Below are 26,609 nucleotides of genomic sequence, written 5' to 3'. Positions count from 1 at the left end.
TTAGGCAGGGCTCTCCCCAGCCAGACGGGCCAGCCCTGGCCTCACTCCTGCCTCCTGGATGAGGTCACTCGGGAGAGTTTCGGGGTGCAGAGAGGAAAGAAGGGAACGCCCAGGCCCACAGCCACTTGCAGCAACTGGGGCTTTACTGTAGCCTGCCTGAGACAAGGCAATTGGAGAGAAACTGGGAGCTGAACTGAGGTCACCGCATCTCAGTAGAGTCTGTTCTTTAGGGACAGTCCTCCCTCCATCCTACAAGCAGCTGTTCCCCCCCCCCCAGCCTCATATTCAATGAAAAAAAAGCAAGGCAAGGCCATCTTTTATCGTTTGCATTGGGCAGCAGCATCTGTAGAGATCAAAACGCCAATTTTCTTCAACAGTGTTTTATACCAAGAACCATTTCAAAGGAAAACTGTCTCAGCCGCAATCCAAAACCAGGAATGGTCAAATATGGAGGGAAGGCCCGATTGTTGGATGGGGAAAGAGGAGCACTCGGCCTCCGCCTCCTGAATTGGCCCTTCTGATCTTCTCCTGTCACCCCGCCCCTGCCCCATGTGCAGCCCCTGCATCATGGTGACTCTCTGCAGAAGCTGCCTCCCCCCCACCCAGGAAACCTTGCTTGGGGGGGGTCAAAACTAGGGAGGGGCTCCAGGGACCGCTGCGCAGGCCTTCAGCCCCTCCAACCTGCACTGAGGAGGCTCCAGGGCCCGCTTCCTCCCCATAGGCAGTGACTACATTGCACCCAAAGTGCTTGAGGAGGAGCCCCCCCCCTGCCTGGACAATGCTGCAGGAGGGGGCCCGGGTGGCTGTTACTCCCTGCTCAGCAAAGAAGGCAGCTGCCTCACAGGGGAGGCCCCTTCGGAGGTCAATGCAGGCACCAAGGAAGGGAGCAGAGTCAGTTTCCGAGGGCTGCCCCACTGAACAGGAGCCCAGCTGTTCCGCCTGCAGCTTCTGCTGGGCGCCAACAGAAGGGGCTTTTCTCTCTGTTGTTGGCCGAGGAAGGAAACTGACAGAGAGGCAACCCAGGCAGCATTTGAACCCATCGCCCTGGCTCAGCTTTCAGAGGCTTAGGATGGCAACTTCATTCCCCTTCTGCACTCTCTTTTGATGCCTTGGTGAGGGGGGAAGCACACAGCTGTGGCCCCAGCACCCGCCAGCAGGAGACCTGTCCAATCCTTCAGAAGACATAAATCTTGTCACGCTGGACACAATCCAGGTCATCATCCATTGTCAGCAGGACCTGCACAAAGGGAAGGGAAGGCACCATCAGATGCAGGGGGCCACTGTGGGGAAAGGCATGGGGGTGTGTTTGATGCTAGCATTCCTCTGCACTTCATTCTGGGCGCTTTGTGAGGTCCCCTGGAGCATTTCTCCAACAGTGGCCAACACTCCCCCCCACCCAGGCTCTAGCCAAGTTGTGTTCCACTCTGGAGCACACAACAGCGGTGTCCTTCATGTTGCAACCTTCCCCAAAGGATCCTGACTAAAGCAACTTAAAGGATGTGATTGCCAAGGAAACATCTCAGATCAGGCTCTGGGGTGGGGGGCAGGATATGTTCCCCCCCCAGTTGGAAATGGGGCTGCAACACAGACACGGGGCCAGCTGCTGCTGGCCCTGGAAATACCAGTCTGGCCCAAGAAGTTCTGGGCTCCTGGCAGAGAGCTTGTGCCAGACTGGCAATTCAAGGGCCAGCAGCAACCGGCTCCGTGTCTGTGTTGCAGCCCCTTTTCCAATGGGGGGGACATATCCTGCCCCCCACCCCAGAGCCTGATCTGGGTCCCACAGCTCCCAGGAAGGGGCTGATCTGCCATGGGTTGCAGCGCTCTTGAGCTCTGGACCTGCTGAAGAGACGTACCAGGAAGGAGCCAAACATGGCGATGGAGGAGAGGAAGTGCCAGACGTCGTGGTCGTCGAAGAAGCCCAGCAGGAGGCACTCTCGGTTGTGCTCTCGGGATTCAGCCGGAGTTTTCTGTCGGGACCAGTGACAAGCCTCTTTGCAGGGCTCGGGGTGGGCAGAAGGCTGGATGAGCCCCCGCCCCAGCAGACCAGGCCAAGCCCAGGGCAGGTGCTCCTCTCGCCTGCTGCCTGCACAGCCCAACCTCTGAATCAGCCGCTTTACCCAATGTGGCAAGCGCTCCGTGCAAGAGCCCAGCACGCAGGGGAACAGATGCGCAGACCCAGCCCCCTAAGGAGGAGACCCAGCTTTGCCTTGCCTGGATGCCAAGCAGCCCCGAGGCAGCTCGGCCTCCTGTGGCAGCAGAGAGAGGCTGCGACTGGGTCCCCCTGGCCTGGCTGAGCTCACCTGCCAGGTGCTCAGGCCCTGGAAGAAGAAGAAGAGGGCGAAGCCCCACACCACGGAGGTGCAGACGATGCAGAGCAGGGAGACCAGCAGCAGACGCTCGCCACTCCGGAGCTGCAGGGGAGAGAGTGGTCAGGGGGGCTGTCTGGGGGAAGCCCCAACCGTTCCAGAGAGAGAAGCGCCCCCGGCCAGAGTGGTGGCACCTTCATGATGATGTAGAAGGCAAAGTAGAGCAGCAGGTTGCAGATCCCGATGGCCAGCAGGTAGGAGGCGAAGTCGTTGGGGCGCATGATCAGGCCATAGGCCGCCCTGGGGAGAGCAGGGGGTCGGTGTGGCATCAGAGCAACTACTGAGCCAACCACCCGTCCTCCTGGCTGAGCCCCTAACTCTGCTCTTCCCCCTCCCCCGAGAGAATCCCCAGGGGCTTTTGAGATCCCAAAGCAGCAGGAAGACCCCCCCCTTATAAAGCGACTTTTTGCACCCCAAAGGCGGGCAACCATTCTTTGGTGCAGTGGGGGGATGGGGGCCCAGTTGGCTGCCTCTCGGGCTGGGCTTGTCTGGCTAGCTGCCCTTACTCACAGAGACCAATTGATGAAGTTGCCCATCACCAGCAGCACCATCCGATCCTGCAGACAGAAGCGGGGGAGGGAGAGCGGGGGGGGGGAGTTTGTGAGGCTCCAGGAAGAGAGAATCCTTTCAAAAGAGGGAGGGGGCCACTCCCTCCACTCACCATGTACATGGGCCCACTGCACTGCCGGATGCAGTCTGTGTACAGCACATGGAAGATCCTGCGCCAGGTGCCAGAATCTGGGGGGAGGGGAGAGACGGAGACACTGAAGACTCCCAGAGAGGGTGGGAGTGGGCCAGCATCATGGCCATCCCCCTTGTGGGCAGTCCCACCCAGCTCCCTCCCCCAGAGCTTGCAGGCGAGGACTGGAAGCTCTCTGCGGGGAACAGCCGGCCCCCAACTGCACCCACTCACCCAGTTTCCAGCGGCCCATGTAGTACAGCTGGGTGCTGAGCAGCAGTGTGGACAGGATGTGGATGACTGAGAAGATGATCCAGAAGGCCGTGTTTCCTTTGCCAAAGACCTGGGGGCCAGAGAGCCCTTGAAGGGCAGAACTGGCAGGGACAGGGGCTTGAAGAGGGGGGCGGGAGGGGGGGCTCCTTTTTGGGGCAAGGAAACCTCCCTCCTCAAACTCACCTCCCGAGGGAGAGAGGAGGGACGCAGCGTTTCCTTCGGGGGGGGGGGATTCCAGGGAAGGCACATTTCCTCCCCAGCTCAGCACCCCTTGGAGGCTGGGGCTCCCCTGCTCTCTCCGGGGCTCACAGAGCCTCCCTCCATCTCCCCCAGAGGGTGAGCGCCCTGTGGGAGGCCCAGAGGGGCTGCCGGGGGTCCCGCTTGTGCTCACTCACCACCCCCACAACCGAGAAGAAGATGATGACGGCCAGGCAGGCGTAGGCGCTGTAGGCGCTGGCGTTGATATCGGGGTGCCTCTTCTGGTACAGTTTCAACATGCACAGCCCGGCAATCATGTACATGAACGACGTGTCTGCCATAAAAGAGCCATGGCTGAGTCCAGGGACGCTACTCTCCGCCTGGCTCTGTAGCTCCCCCCCAGCTGAATGGCGGAGAAAAACTGCAGGGCTGGGGCTTCTGGGGGCCCTTCTCAGGCCTTGGGAGCTGGGTCAGGTTGCCCACCAAGGGATGAGGCAGAGGGCCACTCACCAAACTGGAAGTTGGTGTAGTTGGGGCACACGTGGTAGCACGCACTCAGAAGGCCTTCCATCATGAGGGCGGTGCCCATGGCGTAGAAGAGGCCGAAGTGTTTGGGAATGCCACACTCCTGGGAAGGGACACCCATCTGAGAAAGGAGGTCCCTCTGCCCAGCTCCCCTTTCCGTCCGAAACAGAGAGCAGGTTGAGGAGGGCAGAGGGGAAGAGAGGCAAAGAGCCACAGGCCCCTCTCCGGGCAGCGGGTGTGGCCCTGGGGAGAAAGGGGCCCCCTGTGCAGCGGGTGCCTCACCACAGCCTGGAAGTCGTTGCGCACCAAGGCCCGGTTGTAGTGGATCTCGCGCTGCAGGATGATGAGCAGGAAGAGCAGGCCCAGCAGGACATAGCCCAGGTTGCTGAGGATGTTGTTGAAGGCGCTAGAGGGGGGAAGGGTGGCGTCAGGCCCCACAGGGCGAGGGGGTCAAGGCAGAGGCCACTCTCCTGGTTCCTACCTGAGGTTGCTCAGAGGGTGTGCGCAGAGGAAGTTGTAGTAGCAGATGTCCTGGTTCCCCGTCACGTTCACCACCTGCAGGAGGCAAAGGAGGGGCTGGCCAGGGGCCCAGGAAGGCTCGGGCCGGCATCAAGGAAGCCCAGGGGCTCCAGGCCAGGCTCAGGCCAGGGCCAAAGCAAGAGTGGGGGCCCAAGGGCGGTCAATGCTCTGAGGAAAAGGCATTACCGTCTGGTAGGTGATGACCAGCTGGATGACGGGGAGGGCATAGAAGACAGCTATGGTGGCAATATTCCTGCAGCAAAGGAAGGGAGGGAAGGAGGGAGCGGACGAGAAGAAGTTCTCCATTAGAAGACACTGGTCAATTGCCCTGGCAATGCACAGCCGGGGGGGGGGGACTGTGGGGGACACATAGCCAACCCCCCAGTCCCACCCAACTATCTCACCAAAAGTAAATCTGGTATTTCTTCCGTAAGACTCGCTTATCTTTGCGGGCCAGATCCGCAACACACAGGAATTTCTGCAACAAACACAAGCATCTCGTGAGGAGATGCCAAATTCCCTCATCTTCCCTGGAAACCTCCCCCTGCGCAGCCTGAACCTGGCAGCGTCTCCAATGGGACGTCACCTCTGTTGGCATCCAGGAAGAGGCTCCTGCAGGTAACGGGAGGGGGCACTCAAGTTGCCCCTGAGCTCACACAATTCACAAACTCCTCTTCCCTCAGGCCCAAATTTCACAGCTCTTTAGAGAGGCCCAAGGCCTCACTGCATCCAGAGCAATTCTCAGCCTGCTTCTGAGGATCCGCAGCCCTCCTGGGCCCCTCCTCAAAGAAGCCGCATTTTTTGCTGGGCTTTGTGGCAGCCGCTGCAGCCCCCCAGAGGATGAGATGTTGGGCAGCCAGAGCGGTGCCCGCTCTCGGTCATCTTTCCCTCCCTAATTTCTGGGCATCATGCCTCGGAGCCCGAGAACCGGCCCACTCCCACGGAGCAACCTTGGTGCGAATGACGTTCTTGTCTGACTCGATGTCGGCCAGTGTGTCGTAATCATCCTCTTCCACGGAGCTGAGCGAGTCAAGCCGGGGGCGTCCCACCAGGTTCTCTAGGGAGCGATCTGCAGAGGGTGAAAAACCAGCATTACAGCAAAGATTTGGGGCACCTCATGTCTTGAAAGGGTCAGTCAGTCTGTGCCATTGAATTACCGATGGAACCGACTAGAGCCTGCTGGCAGCTGACCTGTCTGGACGTTGACTGGGCAGGAGGCCCGAGGAGAGACAGGGCCCACAGCAGCCTCCCCACTTCCCAAGCACCCTTGCCCTGCTGATTGGAAGCCAAGCAACCCCCTGGCATGGGGAGGGGAACCATCATGCAAATTGCCCCTCCCCTTGAGCTTTCTGAGGGGCCGCCATTTCCTCAAGTGCAGAGGGAGCAGCAGCTCGGAGGCAGCCTGGGGGGCATGAAAGATTCAGGAAGACGGTGCTCCCTCCCTGGCCAAGGGGCAGCCCCTCAGGAAGCCTCAGTCCATTGAGGGAAAGGGGGGCTCTGGCCTCCCACCGACGGTGCCCTTGCCAGCCAGGCAGCAACGGGGTCAGGTCTGCACAGGCCAGGCCCTTGATGGATGCCCTGGTCCTTCAAAGCTGCTCTGCAACTGTTCCCTCGGGAGGCAGAAGGGCCACCCAGAGACCCTCAAGGCGAGAAGCAGCTAGGAAAGAGCATGTGCAGAGAACACGCTGTGCCCCACTGACAGGATCAGGGAGGAAGGGAGAGGCATATGCCTCATCACTCCCTATTCTTTTCAATCACAGCCCATATTTTCAAGCTCAGAAATACTTTTAAAAAACATTTCTTCTCTGCAGAGCCCCGAATAGAGAGACCTGGCCCATTGTTGGCCAAGGAGAGCCACCAGGCTAGGCAAGGGGCACAGTAAGGAGATGCCAGAATGACAGGGAGACCAGTCTCTCTACCCATTGCAAAGGTTGCCCAGTGTCTCTGCCGCTGCTGGCACAGATCCTGCCCTTGGGGAGAGAGGAAAGAGTTACGCAAAGTGGGCACAATCCTGTCCAGCCAGGCCCATTGGGAAGCTGAGGACAGTGCACCCCAGTTCCGGCCTCCTGGAGAGACCCTGCATGCATGGAAGCAGCAGCCAGGTGAGAGGAAGCATCCTGAGTGCCAGCATGCCAGCCACGCATCTCACCAGCGTAATTGGAGGAGGCCTCCGTGGAAAGCAGGCTGTCCGTGACATTCTCGCTGCTGGCAGCTGACCCAGTGTCTGCTGGGGGGAAGGGAGTGGGCCCCCAGGTAAGTCACCAGCCAGGTAGGGAAAACAGCCACCTGCAGGGTGCAGGTGGCACCAAAGGAAAACACCCCCATCCCCAACAGACAGGAGCCCCCCTCCTCTGTCTGGCTGGGAGGCTGGAACTCACCAAAGGACCCGTAACTCTGACTGCCAAGAGGAGAGTGTCCCTGGAAGGAATCCGGGGGGTCCTGGGGATTCCCTGCAACAAAAGAGCCACAATCCAGCTTGGAACTAGGGGGAGCTGCATCAGGTACTAGTGCCTGGCTGGCCTTGGACCAGCCAGCCCAACCAGAGGGGAGCTCTGAGGATGATAGCCCATCCCTCTGCATCTGATCTCAAGGCCTATCCAAATGGAAGTGAGTTTTCCCCCAGCACAGGAAGCAAGAGAAGTGGAGAACAGGGATACTGACTGCTTACCAAGAAGAGAAGCTTGGCGTGGAGCAGCATCCAGGAAGAAAAGGAAAGGAAAGGAAAGAAAGGAAAGGAGGAAGAAGACGTTTATGGATATAAACTAAGGTAGCTGCCTGATGCAAGGGAGATGCATGCCGTAGTTCTGAAACGTGGCTTTAAGGTCTTCAGTGAGGTCTTCTCTACATGCCAGCTCCCAGCCCAAGACTAACAAAATCTGTTACGTCTGTGTAACATGCAAAACCAGCAACTAGTTCCTTGCAGCACTCTGATCGCATTTCAGCACAGTCCAGCATGTTGTGCAAACCCACCATGATTTATGGAGCTGCATTTGAAGCTGATTCAGCACTGGAGCTCCAGCAACTGAGAGCTGGTCCCTGCAAGAGTCAGACCCCAACTGGATTTCAGCGCGCACCCTTGCCACTCCCCACCGTGACTCAGCAAAAGGCCTGCAGGAGTCAGAACCATGAGCACCTCAAGCAGAAGCCGAACAAAAGAAGAGGCCCTCCCCTGGCCACAGACCCCACACTTCCCGATGGCACCAGACCCCCACCTACCTCGCACACCCCCATCAGAGCAGGGTGTGTCCACAGCACTCAGGAACCGGAGCTGCTGCTGCCTCCGTTTCTGTTGCCTGTCAAGCAAGGAAGCCCCCTGAAAGGATATGCAGCTGCCCTCCCTGGAACCCCCTCCACATGGGTACCGAGTCCCCCTCCTCCTCAGAGGAAGCAAGCATTAGATGGCATGAACACTGTTGCCCTAAAGGCCCTCTTGCCCTGCCTGCCATCCAGCCCTGCCACAAAAGCAGGGCAAAGCCACGTTCTCTGCCGTGACCAAGCCCCCACTGGCAAGGAAAAATGAGGTCCACGGCGGCAAGGGGGAGAGGAGAGGCTACGCCCAAGCCATTCCTACCAGGAGAGGGACCCTGATGGGCAGACTCACCGCCAGTTCTCCCAGCAGACGATGAGCAGTGCCAGTATGTAGAAGGACAAGAAAACACCCAGGCAGAAGAGGATCCCGTTCACATAGGCCTCTGCTGCAGAAGAGGCGGGGAGATGGCCTCACGCACCTGGCAGGCCTTGCTAGGTAGCCCCAGCGGGTCAACAGCTGCCAATCCCCCTCCCCTCCCGCCCCAGCAGCTTTCCTTCCTTGCAGCCTCTCGGCCTCTCAGCCACTAACCTCAACTCAAAGGTTCCTGGAGATTCAGCCCCCCCCCCAGGCCCTGTGCTACCTGCTACTTAGGTCTACAGGGGAGCCAGCTCCAAATCAGGAGCAGCTGCTTTCCTTCCTCCTCCAGACTGGGGAATATGCAGCCGAGGTGCTTGCTTACAACTGACAGCAGGGGTCACCACGACATCCAAGGTTTTCTGGCGGTTGCCTTGGTCAACAGGTTCATCTGGAAGACACAAAGTCCGGGACCAGCTCACCTGTGGAAGAGCCCAGCTGCAAGTCCCCTTCGCTGGTGATGGGGCAGAGCTGGATCAAGGCCTGGTTCTGAGGGTCCTTCCTTCAACGAGCCACCTCCTTGCTAATCACAAGGGGCTCCCTGGCTGGACTAGCTGTAAAAGTGGAGGCCAGAAGGCTGAACGACTCTGGACTTCCGTGGCCTCTTAAAAACTTTTCCACTCTCTCCAGCTGTTGCAGAAGAACAGATTGCCGGCTTGCCTCTCCTTGCCCCCAAGGCTTCCTGATCTCATTCCCTTTATTCCGATGTGCACATCTGCTTTCTCCCCCAAATGCACTGGTAGAAGCGGCCAAATGGAGAAAGGGGATCAGGGGAAGAAGCCCTGGAACAGAGGCCAGATTATCTCCAATCCTGGAGTTGGCTTCCAGATCCCTCAAGCGCCAGGTGCCACCCTCCTGGATGCCTCCTTGGCCCCTACCAGTTAGCTGACAAGGCCTCCTCCACAAAAGCTGAACCCACAAACAGGCCTTAGCCCGGCTCCCCCCGATACCTTTGGAAAAAGGGTAGTAATGTAAAGGTCCCCCACAAGCTTCATCTTCAGTCTTCACTACCACGACCACATAGAAACTATGGCTGGGGAAATCCTTCTTCTGTGAAAAACCAAGGAATGGAGAAAATCTTTGACTGAAGATCAGAAATAAGACTGATCTTCAGACCCAACTGGGCAGCTACAGGCTCCTTGTTCGCCCCTTCAGGTGCCCTGGTTTCTACTCACTAACCGTTGTGTTACAGACAACACGTGGATGAACCCTCCAGAGACTTGAGTTTGTGATTCAAGATGCTGCTTCAGAAGCCAAGGCAAGATAGGCCCTTCAGGCCAACCGATAGCAGCAGCATTGCTGGCTAACTGATGCCCATGGTATCCCACATAACAGGAAGGCTGACTCGGGCAGTCAGATTACAGGGCTCCAACTGGCAAAGGTCCCAGCCAATCAGTTATACCTGCACTGTGATGGCTGCCTTCTTGGTCATGGTCTGGTATGTGCCAATAAAAGCCACGTTGTTATCCAGATCGTAGACGGGACACTGGGCAGTAAGAAAGAAAGCAAGAAGTCAGCCTCTTGGGCGAAAGGAGGCTTGGAGCCTCCTGTGTCCTGTAAGCAACTCCCCCCCCCACCTCACTGACCAGAATGTCCTGGACGGAAATGACCGAACAAGGGAAAGCTGTGGATGAGGTCACTTTAATGATGGCAGAGTCCACCCCCTCTGGGAACTCGTACTTGAAGTACTGTGGGTCAAGGAGAGAGAGAGGAGAACCACTTCAGAAGACCCTGGCTGATGACATCTTCCTTTCTTGGGGCAGCACATCCAACCTGCAGGTCCTTCTCTGCCTGCCAGCTGTGGTGGCTCCTTGGGGGCCCTTCCTGAGGCTGGGAAGCCTCATCAGGGAGGCCAAGCAACCAAGCAGCCTCATCTTGCTTGGAAACCCTGCAGCCGGTGCTCCGAGGGCAGAAAAATCACAGCAAAGAGGCTGCAGCTTGGCAGACAGGGGCCTCCCTCAGCTCCTGCCTGACCCGAGGACAACAGAAAGGCCTGTCCAAGCACTGGGGTGAGACGGACAGACCTCCGGCTAACTGTCCCTGTTTGACAGCCAGGTCCAGAACTCAGAAGCACCCAAACTTTGGCTGGGGAGGGTCTTCTTCCCATCCAGGCAACACCCCCGCCCACCTAGATTGCTGGGAAGCCTACCTGTGGCTGGGCTGCTGTGGCGTTGAAAGTGAACCGCTCACCTGTCCTACATCAAGAAAGACCAGCAGGGATAGCGGTTGGTGCGGGCAGAGCTACCACAAGAGGGGCCGCACTGTCCGTTTGCCCTCTCGGCTCAGAGACCCCATCAGAAACAGAGAAACTGCTGCTCCTTACTGACTGAAGTTTTTCACAACCCAAGTCCTTGCACACTTCTGGGACTGCGCATCTCCCAATCTCCCTGCCTTCCAGCCTCCCTCTCCATTCTCCACCGTCTGTTCAGGCCTTTCCCATGGCTGGGACTCTTCCCACACCTTCGCCCTTCGTCTTGGACCACCAGCCTGGCTCACCTGAGTACAAAATTCTCCACACGGGAGACCCGCAGTTGGTAAGAGGCGTTGCTGGCCGAGAGGGTGGAGACGTCCACAAAGAAGAATTGCATCTCGACCTTGCTCTTGGTTGGAGGCTGGCACAAAGTGCGGCTGACATCTTGGTAGAGATACTTCCTCTGGAACCTGCGGGCGGGGGGTGGGGTGGGAGAAGGAGCTGCTGCGGGCATCCTGGGGCCCTTCCTGGACCTCCAGGTGGCCACAGAGTGATTGGGCCCCACACTGAGGTCCCCTAACCCAGCCAGCCTTTCCGTTTATAGAGGGCAGCTTGAGGACCAGGCAAAGCCGAGGTGGGGCCAGGACATTGTCCCAGACTCCCAGGAATTGGCTGGGTAAGGGTGCCAGCTGTTGGCCCCAGCAGGCTCTCCCGCCTGTTGGTTTCCCAGCTGGGCAGTGCCATGGGAGGACGGCGGGGCCGGATACTCACAGGCCCCGGAGGATTAAGGGCACTTGGAAGGAGACCACCGCCTCCTTCTGCCGCACCACGAAGAGCACCGGCCTCTCCTTCTGCTCGGAGAGCACGTTCACCGACACCCGGACGCCCTCGGTCTGTGGGGCCACGAGAGAGGGGGGACTCAGGACGAGCAGCCCCATGCCCGGGACCCCCGGCCGCAGAGCCCGCGAGGGAGGGAGGTGGAGCCGGGCATGATTCCCGGGCCAGCTGGCAGGCAGGCGCGGGGCAAAGGTCGGAGAGCCGAGCGGCGGAGGGCGAAAAGGGCCTCGCCTGGCGCGGAACTCCCGCTCCCGTGGCCGGGCTCCCTCTTCGGCAGGCAGACACCCAGCCGCCGCCCCCGCTTCCTGCCGCCCGAGGTGCCAGCGCGTCGTCCGGGGCCGGGCGGAGGCGCTCATCCGGCAACCCGGATTGAGCGCCGGGGCCGGGTCGCGGCAGAGGGGAGCCCCGGGGAATCCGGGCCGAGGCGGCCGGCCGCTGCTGTACTCGGGCGGCGGCGGCTCACCCGGTTGCGCGAGACGGTGTGATTGAAGGCGTAGATGTTGAGCAGCTTCTCGTTCACCGCGTCGCCGTAGAGCCGCTCGAAGGCCGCCTCCTTCTGCACCACGCGCTTCTCTGCCGGCCCGGCCGCGGCCCCGGACAGGGGCAGCAGCGGCAGCAGCAGCAACGGCAGCGGCGCCCTCAGCATGGCCAGCGGGCGGGCGGCGGAGGCCGTCAGCCGCGGGGACGGGCGCTCCGCTCGTCTGGGCGGCGCCGCCGAGGCCGCGTCCTTTAAAGGGGAGGCGGCGAGGGCGGGCCGCGGAGAAGGGGCGGCCAGCCTTCCCGAGCGCGACGGTGCGCCGCGGTCGAAACGCCGGCCTGGCTCGGAAGGCTGAAGGCGGCGGCCGCAGCCGCTGCGAAGCTCCCGAGGCGTGAAGACCCCAGCCACAGCCCCCACCAATGAGAAGCTGACAAGGCGAGTCGGTGGAACACAGATCTTTATATGGAAACACGCACTAAACCAATGAGCTCTCCCAGCCATCAACGCCACTTAGCCAGAGTAGATTCATCCCTCCAAGGCGCATGGAAGCCACTGATGTGGGGTCACCGAGTGACTGCTGCATCCCAACTCTCAGCTCTTCCTACAAAGCCAAGGGAGTCAGCCCCTTCCCACATGCATGTTACAAATAAAAGACAACCACCCCTTCATCTACACTCCCCAACTGCTGCGATAAATAGAAAATAAGCAATGCTTGTACATCACAGGACAGACAAGATTCGGGGTGCAGCACAAGCTTTCATACAGGAACAAGAGGAGGGGGACTCCAAGGAAAAGCGGAGGAGGAGGAGCCCGGTTATATAAGCAAGGTGCTCCTGGGCTGGCAGTAGGTGAGCCAACCTGAATCCTCAACAAATCTGAATGCTGGGACCTCTGTGGGGTACAAGAAAGCAGCAGAATACTGGCCCCAAGGATACAGCAGGGACCTCAAGGGGACTCTGGCGAGGCCGCCAATCCCATGGCAAGAGACTGTGCTTTCGTATCGAAATCAAGTCTGCATCTGAGGACAAGGGCCACTGGCAGCTGGAAAGTCCTGTATGCAAGCAAAACCACTGGGCTACAAAGCGGCCACAGCTCGGAAATGGCTCCCAACCAGCCAAACCTGATGCAAGCATTAGGCTGCTCGTGCACATCTCTGCAGGAAAATAGCAAAGTGCCACTGAGACTGCCCCTGCTCACTCCCAGTTCCCATCCCAGAATGCCAACACAGAGCACTCAAGAGAGTGTGGATTCACTCTGGGAATTCTTTGACAGAGCAAAGCCTTGTGCTTTTGTCAAGCTGAAGCCTGTGCTGGGAGATGCAAGAAAAAAGATGACGGGCTGGATGACCATGGGCCAACCAGGGCAGGAGCCTCAAGAAGGTATGCATGACCAAGAGCACATCCATGAACGAAGACACCTTCTCAGAACAAATCCAAAACCAAGTGGGAAACGGGTGATCTTCCAGGGGCTACAGCTGGGGTGGCATATGGGGGAGGGAAATTATGACAACATTTGGATGGTCACACACTGCATCCCTTACACTGTGCTCTCGGGTTTCAAACCGTATTTGAAGAACTGGGGCAGCACGCCCTTGACCAATCACTTGCTCAGGTGAAAAGAGGTGAAGTATCTTCCTTCTTCACTGTCTGTTTAGGGACAAAATCTTTCTCCCACAATCTCACTTGTTTTCTAAGACTGAAAGTCCTTCCCAGAAAAATCTCATCCAAGTATAAACTGAGGCATTACACTTCAGAAACTTTTTCTAAAAACTTTTCATGACACCAAGCCCAGAGAAAGAGGCTTCCCTTCACAAGAGGCCTATTTTCTGACAGAACTGAAATATCCTGGGCAGATGAAATGGCTGCAGCCAGAGGCCTCATTTGCATGAGTAAAATACTTATATAAGGTTGACCCAAAAAAGAAATGGATGCCCTGGGATTATGAAGCTCAAGCCTTGCAAGAAGGGAAAGGACTGGGGGGGGGGGGAGGATGCAATGGAACAATCACTTGCTTTCTGCTCTTAAAAAAGTGAGCATTCTGAAGCAGGAAATCACCTAGCAAAAAGCATCAGTTTGATCTGGATGGGAATGAGCAGATAGCCTCCAAGGCCTTGGACAAGTTGAGAGTGTTGCACCAACACACCTCAGAGGCACGTCTTCCCAAAGCTGACCACCTCCCACCCTGTTCCCAGCAAGGGAATCACATCCTTTTAACAAAGAAATGAAATTGCCAAGTTAAATGTGTTCACTCCTTCAACACATAATTGTTCGCAAGTATCAAGTTGTCACAAGTAGCTGTCTCCTGTTCTGGTTTGTTTGTTTCCCAAAGCAAGAAAGCAGCTAATATCACTTAAAACAAAAACCCAAACCCAGTAAATATAAAAACTCTTCAAACAATTCCAATTTTTAAAGAAGCAGCTACTTTTCAGTCCAGGGGCTGGAATGTGAGTGCGACCAATGAGTTTAGGCATTTCAGCATTGTAGACAGCCTGGACATCGAGGAGTCGGGAATGGGAATGAGAGCAGCAGAGGCCAGCAGGTTGCTGACCAGCATGCTCAACCCACGAGCGAGAAACGGCTTAGGGGAGATCCTGTTCCTGTTAGAGGAAACCTGTTCAGGCCAAGTGAGCAAAGAGGCCTTGGGAGATCTTTGGCCAGCCACAGGCTGTGAAACTGGCCATGCCACCCCCCACCTCCCTTTCCAGTGCTAAACACAACACCCAGTAACATTCAACAATGGAAAGCACGTCGAGCGAGGATTCAGTAGTGCCATGGAAAAAAGAACTGGGCTGATGGCGCTGGGATGGGGCTGGATGGGAGGCTGTCAGGCCAGAGTTGCCTGTTTCTCTTCTGGGGTTTCCTCCAGCAGCTGCATGATGAGTTCATGGAGGGGTTTGCAGATCTTTGTGTAGCCGGCACCCGTTAGGTGCAGAAAATCGAACATGTCGTGGCATGAAATGGTGCCATCCGAGTGCACAAAGCCCCCATCCACATCCAGCAGCTGGACTCCAGCCAGCTTTGGCAGGGAGGTCTTCAAGATCTGGTTCACCTTGGAGTTCTTCTGCCGCAGGGGGTTTGGCTTCTCGCCTCGAGGGAGCAGGCCCTTGAACAAGGGAGGGAAAAACAGCAGGTTAGCAGGCTCCTATCCTTAGGGAAAGCTCACCCCCAACCCCTGGCCTATCACTCTGTACGCCGACACTGCCCTGCGCACTGTCTGGACATGGGCACACAGGTGCTGCCTCTCTGGCAAGTTGAGACCTTTGTTCTTACTTGTCTTTCAGAAGTATCTATAGTCTTCCGGTATTAAAATGTCTTCCAAACTCCCATAGATGCATTTTTGGCTTTTCCACAGCCATTTTTTAAATATTAATTAGTATGTGAAGAATTGTGAAAGAAATTATCCAGATGCTTACAAAAATTAAGCTGTCAAAAACAATGATTAAATTAGTGATTGTCTGAGGCAGATTTCTAGTTCTCTTCCTCAGCCAAGGTAACTCTTCTCCAATTGATTTTCTGTAACAAAAGCCAGCAGGCTACCACAGCTGTTCTCATGATGCTTCTTTTCCACCTGATTAAAAAAACATACAAATGCACCAAAGATGCTACTTTTACATACCAGTACGATAATCTTAGCCTGGGGCTGCTGAGTATTGATCAGTCTCACAATGGCCTCTATTCCACCAGCTACTTCCTCTGCTGTGTTTTCATGGTTGTTTGTTCCAACCCAAACAACGATGACCTGTGATTGAAGGACCAGAAAGAGACAAACCGCAGTGATTTCTGTGAGATTTCCCGGCTTCAGAGGAAAAGGAAACATCACATGCTGCCTCTATAATGTCAGTGCCCAGAGAACATGGCAGTCAGAAGCTCTCTGTTTCCTTGCCAGTCACAGATATCAATCAGACTGTGAATGTAATAGCTGTGAATTAAAATAACATAGAAATGCTTTAGGTAGAACAAAACCTTGCAAAGGGCCGTGGTGTGTGTGTGTCTGTGAGAGAGGGAGAGAGGGAGGGAGGGAGAATGAAGACTATACCACAGGAGGTTTGTTCTTTCTCATAATTACAAGCACCCTACCTTGGGCTTAATATTTTCCAGTTCACCGTTCTTCAGTCTCCACAAAACATGTCCTGTAGTGTCTCCACCAATCCCAAAATTCAGTGCATGTAATGGTGAAAAAAGTTCTCGCCATATCTGCAATGATAAATTTTAGGAATCTTTCTTGAAGAAAAGCAGGGGATTTCAGGAATAAACTATTAATATAGTTAAGCATTCAGAGGTTGATTAGATTAAAAAATGGAAACATGTTTATTCAGGCTGAAACAAAGGGTTCACCCTGGGTCATCTGCAATCCATATAAGGATTTAAAGGGTCTCCTAATCATCTGGAGGCCTGGAAATCATCCTATGATGTAACCAAACTTCCTGGACTGGGAATGGAATCTATTTGTCTTTGGAAAACCTCCCATGGCCTTTCCCACTATGCAACAGAACTAACACCACAAGAAACAACCAAATTATGATATTGAAATCCAGCCACGATGTTGTCTGAGATTTTCGGATGCTACATTGTCCCCCAAGGGCCAGATGTTGCCCACCGAGGTGGCCCCAGGTGTGCCCTAGCTGTTTGTGCATCCTCAAACCGCTTACAAATATGCCTTCAGGGTAACAGATGCAAAGAACCTTTTCTGCATGATAATCTGCATTCTGCATGATGATTTTGCAGAATGAGTTTTGAGGAACAGTCTCCATAAGAAGGCTTTCTGGGGTGAGTGAGCCTTTGCCCTATTTTTTCAAATCGGAATTATTTATCCAAGCTTTTCTACTGGAAATCAAAGTTTATTTATTGTAATTTTACTGTTTATTGCCGATCAATTTAAAGATGATGAACAGAAAAGATGGAATCCTATATAATGATGAATGTGCAATTTTACTAAATGACAAGCAAGTCCCCTAAGTGGATCAGATTCGACCAGCCATGGATTTCCGCAGGAACCCCGGAAAGTCCTCCTGCGCAGCGCAGGGTACCTCGTACTGCTGCAGCAGCTGCACCATGGAGTCGCCCACGAACAGCACGTCGGGCTCCTTGTCCTTGCAGTCCAGGACGAATCGGCTGTGCTGGAGGGAAGGAGGCGAGCAGCGTGAAGGAAGGCCGCAGCTTTTCCACGCCGGCCCCTTCCCCGAGAGGGCGGGCGGAGAACGGGCGAAACGACCGAGGGCCACGCTCCAGGCCAGCTCCGGGAGCGCGGCCGAGGCCCCCCGCAGCCAGGCTCACCTGGGACATCCACCGGCCGTCGCCCTGCACGTCTTCCGCGATGTGGGGCGTCGCCGCCGGGTTGGAGTCCCCCTGGCTCATCCGGTCCCTGCCGAGAGACGGGGGGAGGGGAGAGGGGCGCATGGGCGGGCGGCGGGCGGAGATCGGAGGCCGCCCCGCCCCGCCCGTCGCCATGGCAACCGGGCGCCCGGGGCCCCGCGGCGCGGGAGGAGGCGGGCTCGGCGGAAGCTGCCCAGAGGGGGGACACGTCCCTCGCCCGCCCCGCACTCACGCTGCCGGCGACTGCGGCTGCCCCCGCGCCTCCATGGTGGCTTCCCGGCGACGATCCGATCTGCCTGCTCGGCCTTCTCTCGCCCTCCCCCGCTCCGGCCGCCACGCAGCGCGCCTGCGCGATGATCCGCTTCCGCCGTCTCGGCAGCTCTCGCCGGAAGTCCCGCCCCTTGGCGCCTCGGTGTTTCCCGGGGGGGGGGCGGTCGGGCTTCTCCCCGGCCGCTCGCGGGCTTTTTTCGCCGGCGGCCTGTCGGGGGCGGGAAGAGCGACGCGCCTGGGGGGCGGGGCCTCGCCCGGTGAGGCGGCCTCCAGGGGGAGCCCCGGAGCCGCCGGCCCCGTGGAGTGGGCGTCGCCGAGGGGCGCGGCTCTGCCGCAATGCTTGTGCCCATTTCTGAGCGAGGCCCGGGGCCCGGCAAGTGGCCACGGCGGTCCCGCCGGCTGAACGGCACAGCCCGGGGAAATGGCTGTCGACTTTGGGATTAAGGCCCCGCTGTAGGTCAAGTCCGACCCCTGCTTGGAAGGGCGTCTGCCTGCGAGGCCTTGGGTTAACACAGCTTTCCGCCTGAGGAGAGCCAAGCCTTCAGGAGCCTTGATTTGGGGGCGCTCCAGAGCAAGCCCCGATGCAGCGGGTCCGCTTGAGGCCAAATCGCAGTGCGGACCTGGTGATGTAAATCGGAAGGAAGAGAATAGGGAAAGGGCCTTCCGCACTGCCTGGTCCCGGACCCCATTTCTTCAGCACCCCAAAGCCTCTTGGCAACTAAGGATTTTCGTGGAATGGACAATAAATATTTGAAATCCACTAAGTTGGGCCTGGTTTTCTGAGTTTGAAAATTTCTTAGAAATCCAAAATAGTTGACATTTTAAAATTGGAAACAATGAAATGTTAACCACTGGATGATCATCAGTTTAAAGTCCCAAAGCAAAAATATGTTCAATTGTAGAGTTGCAAAGGAATTAGCTGTGTACACTTGCCATGATTTCCCTCAATTCAAAGCATCTCATCTTTTCCTATTAAGATCATATTCCTTGGTGCTAATATCCTTCATGCAATCTTCCACCTCGTTGCTGCTTAAAGAACCAAATTCCTTTCCATCTCCTGATGCCTAGAGACTTACATGTTAACATCCTTGATTGTCTTCCCTTTGCCAGAAGAGGCGCCCACTCTAAGTAGCCAAGAACTGGATGCCTGTCACTGTAGGGGTATATTGAGAGCCAAAGATTTTCAAGCTGCAGATGTCAGTTGTTTGAGCAAGCAGTTACCTTGCTCCAAGGCTGATAAGTACAAGGAAAAACTCTTAAGCTGTGGGAAAAGAAAGAAAACAAAATATTTAGGGTTAGGGCAGGGAGTAGGAGATGAAACTGTACTCTTATTAGCACAGAACATCAGCTACTCTCATGTTTTCCCCCAGATAAAATGTCCTATCTAGCCTTGCCATGCAATGTCTGGGAAACTTCTGAAATTGAATTTGAGTGAGATGCTGACGCCATTTTGTCTTCAACAATTCCTTGTTGGGCATTTTTGAGGTCACAGAACAAAACAAGGTGCAGATGACTGAATAAAGGAGGGTGGTGGTGGAATGGGAAGAGCCAGATAAAGCAACAGTACAGAATATGCTTTTTCACCTGAAATCCACAAAAGGCCAGGTTAGCCATCTAAGTATGAGACAATTCCTTCCTCCTCTCCATGCAATTACCCTTTGATTCTTTTTTTCAGCAGGTAACCACACACCTGTTCTTTGCTTTCAGGGGAAATGAAGCTCCAGTGTTGCCACTGGCAACCACTGGACTGCTGGAGACTAATTCAGCTGTTTCCCTAGGCAACAGTTAGAAGGAAGCAGCTTTAGTAAAAGATGCAGGCCACAGATCTCTACGTGGAACAGAGCCCATCAGCCAGCAGCAAAGTCAAGCCCTTTAACTCTCGGAGTATGTGTAGGTGTTATGCAGCATTTCCTTTTTCCATTGCCTGCATGGTCCATAGTCATTGTTCTAGTTTTCTTCAGTCTCCATCTCACAAGGGGAAGGGCTGCTTGCTACCTGCACTGTATTAAATTTCATAATCTGGAATTGTGCCAAATTAATCATGAGTGGTCAACATTTATGACAGATTGGAACTGTTACCATGTATTTAACTCTCAAATTCTGGAAGCAGCAAGCTTTTTCTTTGGCCAAATCAAGATCATTTGGTAACTGCTATTAGAAGAAACAATGAGGAAGAGGAGAAATATAAAATGGAAAGTTATCCTCCTCTTGCCTTTTGAAGATCTGGTAAAAAAAAAAGGCAGAAAAGGAGAAATGTGTATATCTTTGTCAAGTGAAGCACATTCTTACCTTTAAAATCTGCCTTCATCAGATCAGATGAACTCCCACTTTCTCAAACACTCATACAAGGGGGCAGGTTATCAAGAGCCCTAGTGGCACAGTGGTTAAATGCAGCATTGTAGGCAAACTCTGCCCATAGTCTGGAGTTTGAGCCTGACCGGCTCAAGGTTGCTTCAGACTTCCATCTTTCCGAGGTCGGTAGAATGAGGACCCAGATTGTTGGGGGCAATATGCTAATACTGTAAACTGCTTAGGGAGTACTGTAAAGCACTGTGGGAAAGTATATTAACGTTGATAGCTATTTTAGCAGATCTTCTGTAGGGTGCCCTAGATGGCTGCTCATCTTCCTTGAACAGGATCCAGTTAGGGATGGAATCTTACAATAGCAGGGTATATGGAACATCTAGTCTCAGTGCAGCTACTCTTCTAATGAGCTCAAATATGGAACTAATTTTCCCCACACCTGTTGCTTGTAGAATGCCACAGGAACATAAGTATGCTTCAGCTGACAAAAAGCCGGTCTATCCAACCTTCTGTGGCCAAATAGACACCTGGGGCTAGTTCCCAAGAACATGAAGCAACAGCAATTCTCATTTGGCTGTGCTAGCAATTCATACTACCGGTAAAATCTATTTTGCTTTTCTTGTTGGTTAAAACATCACTACTTAATAAACTTAATAAACTACCAACTACTGAAGTGCCTATGATGAAAACATAATTTAAAATGTACAAGCAGAAAAATTAACATCAACAATTATGATAAATCAGAGCCTGTTTAAAATGTATATTTAAGGTCTTTTGAACAGCTAGCAAAGAGATCAACTTCAACTTTAGGGAGTGCATTTTAAAGAACTGGGAGACTGTGGAATACAGAACTGCAACTAGTTTCCATTGACAGCCATATCCTTCATGAAGTTGCTCAGAACCCGGGATAAGTAAACTAGGTTTACCAGATAAATCTTTCAGGAAGTCTCCACTCTTCATGAATCCTAGGGCACTCTAGAGGGCACCAAGATATCCTTCCCAGCTGAGGAACCCCAGCCTGGAAGTTGCTCCTCAGAGTTCCCAGCTTCACTCCAGGGCGGTGCAGTGCCTTCTGTGCCTATCGCTGTACAGACTGTTATGGAGTCTGGCCTGGAGTGCTCAGCACAACTCAGTATTCTGACTCAGGTTTGTTCAAGCTTTTAAGACTGAGAGCAGATTGTTCTTTAGCCCTGAGGCCCTCTGAAAAAGACCAGGAAGTTATGGCATTTCCTGTTGGGACTTGTGAAGAGTTCATCCAAATTCATCTAGTCTGTATCCATTGAAAACTAAAAACTATGCTAATGCAAGGGCTTTTTTCCTACTTTTGTCACACAAGAACAACAGAGAGGTAGTTCCAACTATCTGTTGAAAAGTGTGGCTGCTAGTTGCAATCTTCTGCAGAAGAATCTAATGATACCTGTAGGATTCATCTTAATTCTATCTTACTGTTATTTTATAAACTGCAGACCGGAGCTTTTTTGTATTATTGTATAATTTTTTCCTTTGCTGTGGTTTTACCTCCCAACTTTCCATTCAACTCATGATAGATGACTCCATTCAGGGAGCTGTCATTTGGCTCGAAAAAAGTGCGTTTAGGTATTGGCTACATCTTTCTACCACTGCTTCCATTGGTTTAAAAAAGCAGGGCGGCTCGCCTCCTGGGGCGTTTCTTCCTCGGTCCAGCTCCAACCGGTTGGCCGCGAGCAGTTGCTCGAGGCTCCCCGGCCCTCTCGTTGCTGTGGGGGCGTCCCTCCGGCGACTGCCCTGCTCGGGATCCGGCGCCGAAAGACAAGGGGCTGAAGTGGGGAAGCCAGGCTCGGGCCCTTCCTCTGCCAGGGCGAGGCTGAGTCGCCCCGGTCCGTGCCCGTGCCCGACCTCGACCTGACCGCGCGGGGAGGCCTCGGGCCTCTTTATTGAACCGAGCAAGCGGGGTGGAGGAAGACTTTCAGGGAGCCTTCGGCTCGCCAGCAGGACCAGGTCGGCGCTGAATCGGGCCGAGGACGGGCATCCCGGAGGTCGCTGCTGCTGCCTCCTCTCCAGGCCCCGCGACGACCACCCGGAAGCCCATCAGCCGCCGGCCCTCCGAGGCCGCTCGGCCCGGCAGGCGCACCACGTCCCCGACGGAATACGAGGCGGCTTGTGCCTTCGCGCGCGCCGTAGCGCTCCTCCGCAGGCCAATCAGGGCGCAGCTCACAGCGCCGACGTCCTCTCGCGTCACAGCCGTCGCTGCCGGGCGCGCTCCTCCTCCGCCGGTTGCTATGGCGGCGGCGGCGACCCCGCCCCTGTGCGGATGAGCTCACGCGGTGCCGCAGCTCCGGGAGGCGGCGGCGGCGGCGCGGGGGGAGGGTCGTCGTCGGCTCCTTCAGGATAAGATGGCGGCGGCTGCGGTGTCCGGGGGGGGCCCACTCGCGGCCCCGGGCCCCCGCCTGGCCCCGCCGCCGGCCGCGGGCCGTCCTCCGGGCCCCGCGCGCATCGGCTACTACGAGATCGAGCGCACCATCGGCAAGGGCAACTTCGCCGTCGTCAAGCTGGCCACGCACCTCGTCACCCGCGTCAAGGTGAGCGACCGCCGGGGCGGGTCGAGCCGGGCGCGCCTGCCCCCTCCGCGCCCCGGGAGTCGGGCGACGGTGGGCTCTGCTCCGCGGCCTTAGAGGCGGCCCGCCGGGCAGGCAGTCGGGGGGTCCGGCGGTGAAGCCCCGGCCGGGCCTAGATCGGGAGGCCGGCGCTGCGGCTGCAGGGTGCGCGCGGCCCCGCAGGCGCTGGGGCGAGCAGGCTCCGTGGCGGCCTCCGGGGCTGCCAGCCGCTCCCTCCCCGACCCCGCCCAGGGATTGGTCCCCCGAACCCGAGGGGCGCCCCAATCTTGACGCGGGTCTTGGAGACACGTCGGAACGTCCCCCATGGCGCTTCTCGTCTGAACTTGCGGGGAGGTTTCCTTTGCTTTGACCTTCTGCGAGGGAGGAGCGCTTCAGGGGGGAGTCTGCGCGGCGTCTCCCCTGCCCCGCTTTCCGCCTGACCCCGGGGCCTTTCTGCCGTGGGAAGCCGGGCTCCGGTACAAAGGGCTCCTCGGGGCTCCACAACCGCGCCTGGGCAGCGTCTACTAATCGGGGCGGGCAGCTGAGCCGAGCGCCCAGCGGTCGGATGGCGCCGGTGGGCCTTCGCTGCCTCCCCCGGCGACGGGCCAGAGCGAATTGTTCCGAGACCTCAGGAGGAGTTCAGTCCCTGGGATAAGGCAGCCGCATCCGTGGGATTCTGCCCGAGTTTTGGTGGTGAAGCTTAAACTGACCTAACCTGCTGCTCCCGAGTTATTTTCCGTGCAAGGCGAGTGGGCGCAAAGTTTCCTGAATGTTTCTGCATACAGAGTAGAAATAGACCTTGTTTGGTCTTTATCGAAAGCTGTGGGTCTCGCCATCCAATGTGAATCTGGTCCAGAATTCTATTACTGCCAGGTGAGAGAGAGTATTGGCACCATGAGTTGGCGCTCTTGCTGTTTGCCTTGGCCCTGAATCGCTGCCAGGGACAGAGCGGAGCAATTGCCAAATCTGGAGGAATTCCACATCGGTGTCTTTGGGATGATCCAGCAGAACCACCCGGTCACCTCTGTGCTGAGGCTTTGCTTCTGTTCAGGGCAGAGAGCAGGGAATGTCATTGGGGCAATCCTAAGACTTGAGGGCTAGCTTGCTTCCAATAGTTTCAGCTTGTGCAGTGAGATCAGACGGGGGAGCATTTAAGTTCCTTTGATTAAATAGTGTCACATATTTAGGAAGCGTGCTTGCCTTCTCTGTTGCAGCGCCTGTCCGCTGGAACAGCATCCTCCTGATGACACTCGGAAAGTTATTGAAGACTTGGCTGGTCTCCCAGGCTTTGGGGCAGAGGGATGGGGGAGCCCTTGTAGAATGTTTGATTTGCTGTGGAGAGTGCGCCTTCTGGACATGTATGATCTACTTTTTATTTGCTCTTGTTTTTGCTTTTTTAAATTTGTGTGCTCACAGGCAACCTCTAAATTGTATGCATGTATGTATGTATGTATCTATGTATGTATGTATATACAAACACACATACACACACAAAATGAATTATGACTTGGGTATAGTATGCAGTCTCTGCCCACAGCTGTGGTCCTTTTCCAGTTCCTTGGTAATCTGGCTGCTGCTTTAAAAATGATGGTTAGAGTCTTCTGAAGTGATTGTCAGTCCCTCTAGTCCAGGCATGTCAAACTCGTGATGTCGCGCAACGTATCGGGCCGGTTTTGCCATTGCCGGCAATGGGGTGGGCGTGGCTTCCACGTGATGCGTCCGGCCTGCGGGCCGGCAGTTTTACACCCCTGCTCTAGTCTGCAGAAATTAATATCTTTAGACATTTGGTTTTGTACGGTTGATCCTGAAGACTCTGAATATTATAGTCAGAGGAATGACTTGATAGGATCTAGCTTTCCAGTACTACTTTGTAGCATCAACATTCTTGGAAATTTACCTGGTAATGATTCTTCTGTGATTTGGAATGATATTTAGATTAGGAAATCTTATTGGTTGAACACTTTTACAGTATTTTAAACCAGTTGCATCAGAAAAAAAAATTTCTCCCTGTGTTTAGGTTCCTTGGTACAGAAATACAGTGGTTTGTGGGATCAGAGACATTGAATGGCATCTGAAATGCATCCTGAACCTGATTAAGTTCTATTCCTGAGTGGAGAGGAATCATTGATCATTAAAAGCCAAGCCTCTGATCAGTCTGAAAAATGTACACTTCTCTAGACCAAAACTCTTTTTCTCTCCATTTCTTTGGTCCTTGAAACTCAGCTACGTTTCTGATGGAGACCGTGATAAGAAAAAAGTTCTTTATGTAGAATTTCTCTAGTTTCTATGTTCTGTGGTCTTTACTGGAGATGGTCACTGCAGTGATTCAGAGAGCACTGACTGGCTTCAAACAGATGTAGAAACAAATGCATGATTGTTTACATATTCTACCAGAGAGTTTGAATGGTTCAGTGAGAGATTTGGAGTAGTAAGAAGGTCATTATGGGGAACCCTCATTCCCCCTCCCACTATAAGGACTAACCACTCTGACAGGAATCCTGCCCGGAGCTTGGCTTAGCTGCGTTAGGTAGACAGAAAGGTTTATGGGGCATTTTTTGAAAAAGAACTGGGACCCTGGGACATTCTTTGAAAAATACACTTCAATTTTATAATAAAAGTTTTTTTCAGTAGTTTGAAAGCTATAGAAGTTGATTTGTATGTGTATTATCTGAAATATTTTTACCCTGTCCTTCAGAAGAAAGAACTTCCACAGTATCAACAGAGGTTAATAAAAAAGGTGCCCTAATCTCATTCTTAAAGTTTCAAAGGAAGCACAAAAAGGAGGTGAATTGGAATAATAATGAATTTGGAATTAGCTTTTACTTTGACATTTTTGGAAATGTGTAACTGTGTAGAGGAAATCATGAGAGAATCCAAAGGTTGCTTATCAAAACTGATGACAGTTTTATGAGACAAATATAGCCATTGGCATCAACTGTCAAAAGGGCTGGCATTCAAGAGCCAGGGAGTGAGGATCTAAAGCCGCTGCCCACCCTCCTCCTCGGGCAAAGGAAAGGGCATGGGATGCAGAGAGGATCACCCACCACACCAATATCCTGCAGGCCCTTGAATGCAAACCCTTTTGTGCCTGTGCCATTGAGGAGGCCTCACATGCAACAAGAGTGCCCTTGATGCCCAAGTCCCTCACTGTGTGCTGTGGCTCACAGTCAGGGGTGCAGGCTTCAAAGGGCCTGTGCTGGGAAGATGGGCATTTGCCCCTGCAGCCGTTACACTTGCATTGTTTTGAGGGGACCTGTTGCTATCTGTTTGGCTGATTAGTGGGAATGGATGAAGGGCTGGGAATGCTCTTGGCTGGAGCCATTGTGGTTTTTACCTGCGTTCTTTGGAAGGCCAAGGGAGTCTCGTCTGATGTCCCTGCAGCGGACTCTTGCCTTCCTCCCTGTCTTTTGGGGGAAGAGAGTGAGTTTTCACATTCTTGACATGACCAAGAGAAAGATGTAATTGACTGGTTGAACAATCTGCAATGTGCTTCAGCTCCAGGCCGGTGACTGAAGTGGGAGGGGCTGCCTTGCTTTGTGGCTTTGCACCTGCCAGTAGTGGAAGTAAAAATAAAATATTGGGTAGTTGTTGTTTCTTTCTTTATAATTCTGTGTGTTTTGTGGCTACTTTACTGAAAGGACAGCCTGTCTGTCACGGGAGTCTCTTGTAGGCCCTCCCAGGGAATGGCAGCTCTGTTACCCTAGACCCCCACCCCTTCCTGCTGAATCTGACGGGGCTTCTAAAAAGCCCCCCTCTGGGATGGAGGCAGCAGGGCAGATTGACTGTTTGGCTGCCTGCTTGGCTGATGGGCATGAAAGAAAGCGTTCCCCCTTCCGGCTCTTCTGCTCCTTCCTCATGTGTCAGAGAGACCCCTGTGCCTCCTGAACAAGGCTCCCTGGCACTTCCTTCAGGTTGCCCTTGGGTCTGACCAGAAACACGGCTGCTGGACCTTCCCCTCCTGCTGCAGCCTTCCGGTTTTCAGTCCTGAATCTTGTGAAGGATCTTTTTGTCATTGATTAGAAGCCACCTTCTTTAGCAGCACTCCTGTGGTTTCTCCAAGAATCTGGGTAGGGGAAAGAAGCGGAGAGTTGCTGCCAGCTAATTCACTCAGTGATTCCCTGGGTGCTTTTTGAGTAATGGAAGGATGTATTAAATACATTTTGGCTATTAACTGCTTTATCTGGGCTCTGAATTAAATTTTTTAACTCAAAGAATGTTGTGGGTATACACATTATTTGGAAATGCTAAATCTACCCAGCTCAATTCAGTTGATGGAACAATTCAGACTTTGTACCTGAGAACCCTGAAAATTGTGGCACAAAGTTATGTGCCATTTATGAAAGGCATTTAAGACAGCTATTTATTTATTTATTTTTATTTATTTATCGAATTTATACCCCGCCCTTCTCCTGACGGACTC

At 54.5% G+C, this 26,609-nt stretch overlaps 2 protein-coding genes across 2 annotated transcripts; both read right to left on the bottom strand.

Annotated features, from left to right (window-relative positions):
• Positions 1 to 630: 630 nt before the first annotated feature.
• On the bottom strand, positions 631 to 12,231 carry SIDT2 (SID1 transmembrane family member 2). The gene is made up of 27 exons (XM_029283516.1): positions 11,716 to 12,231; positions 11,187 to 11,308; positions 10,721 to 10,885; positions 10,374 to 10,419; positions 9,811 to 9,912; positions 9,627 to 9,710; positions 9,175 to 9,274; positions 8,550 to 8,615; positions 8,162 to 8,255; positions 7,786 to 7,853; positions 6,939 to 7,010; positions 6,710 to 6,784; positions 6,480 to 6,530; positions 5,511 to 5,629; positions 4,965 to 5,038; positions 4,747 to 4,813; positions 4,523 to 4,596; positions 4,324 to 4,447; positions 4,027 to 4,144; positions 3,714 to 3,850; positions 3,280 to 3,388; positions 3,028 to 3,104; positions 2,877 to 2,923; positions 2,501 to 2,606; positions 2,301 to 2,411; positions 1,854 to 1,967; positions 631 to 1,237 (listed from the first exon to the last, which is right to left on the bottom strand). Exons 1-27 carry the CDS (start codon positions 12,229 to 12,231, stop codon positions 1,175 to 1,177), a joined length of 2,901 nt encoding a protein of 966 aa, XP_029139349.1. The 3' UTR covers positions 631 to 1,174.
• A 1,890-nt stretch (positions 12,232 to 14,121) lies between these two features.
• On the bottom strand, positions 14,122 to 17,084 carry PAFAH1B2 (platelet activating factor acetylhydrolase 1b catalytic subunit 2). The gene is made up of 5 exons (XM_015812906.1): positions 17,004 to 17,084; positions 16,757 to 16,846; positions 15,807 to 15,923; positions 15,346 to 15,468; positions 14,122 to 14,832 (listed from the first exon to the last, which is right to left on the bottom strand). Exons 1-5 carry the CDS (start codon positions 17,082 to 17,084, stop codon positions 14,554 to 14,556), a joined length of 690 nt encoding a protein of 229 aa, XP_015668392.1. The 3' UTR covers positions 14,122 to 14,553.
• Between the last annotated feature and the right edge of the window lie 9,525 nt (positions 17,085 to 26,609).

The sequence above is a fragment of the Protobothrops mucrosquamatus genome, unplaced genomic scaffold (assembly GCF_001527695.2).
Source record: "Protobothrops mucrosquamatus isolate PMUCROS unplaced genomic scaffold, P.Mucros_1.0 scaffold115, whole genome shotgun sequence".
Taxonomy (NCBI): Eukaryota; Metazoa; Chordata; class Lepidosauria; order Squamata; family Viperidae; genus Protobothrops; species Protobothrops mucrosquamatus.
Note: the sequence above shows the minus strand (reverse complement) of the source record. Positions and strands in the feature narration are given on the sequence as shown.

Excerpts from the sequence above, each read along its gene's own strand:
- SIDT2 (XM_029283516.1), bottom strand. The coding sequence starts at position 12,231 with ATGGCTGGGAGAGCTCATTGGTTTAGTGCGTGTTTCCATATAAAGATC. Across the intron at positions 9,913-10,373 it reads CCACAGCAGCCCAGCCACAG|TACTTCAAGTACGAGTTCCC; the intron begins GTAGGCTTCCCA and ends CTTGACCCACAG. Across the intron at positions 3,105-3,279 it reads CATGGGCCGCTGGAAACTGG|ATTCTGGCACCTGGCGCAGG; the intron begins GTGAGTGGGTGC and ends CCCTCCCCCCAG.
- PAFAH1B2 (XM_015812906.1), bottom strand. The coding sequence starts at position 17,084 with ATGAGCCAGGGGGACTCCAACCCGGCGGCGACGCCCCACATCGCGGAA. Across the intron at positions 16,847-17,003 it reads ACGGCCGGTGGATGTCCCAG|CACAGCCGATTCGTCCTGGA; the intron begins GTGAGCCTGGCT and ends CCTTCCCTCCAG. Across the intron at positions 14,833-15,345 it reads AGGCTAAGATTATCGTACTG|GGCCTGCTCCCTCGAGGCGA; the intron begins GTATGTAAAAGT and ends CCCTTGTTCAAG.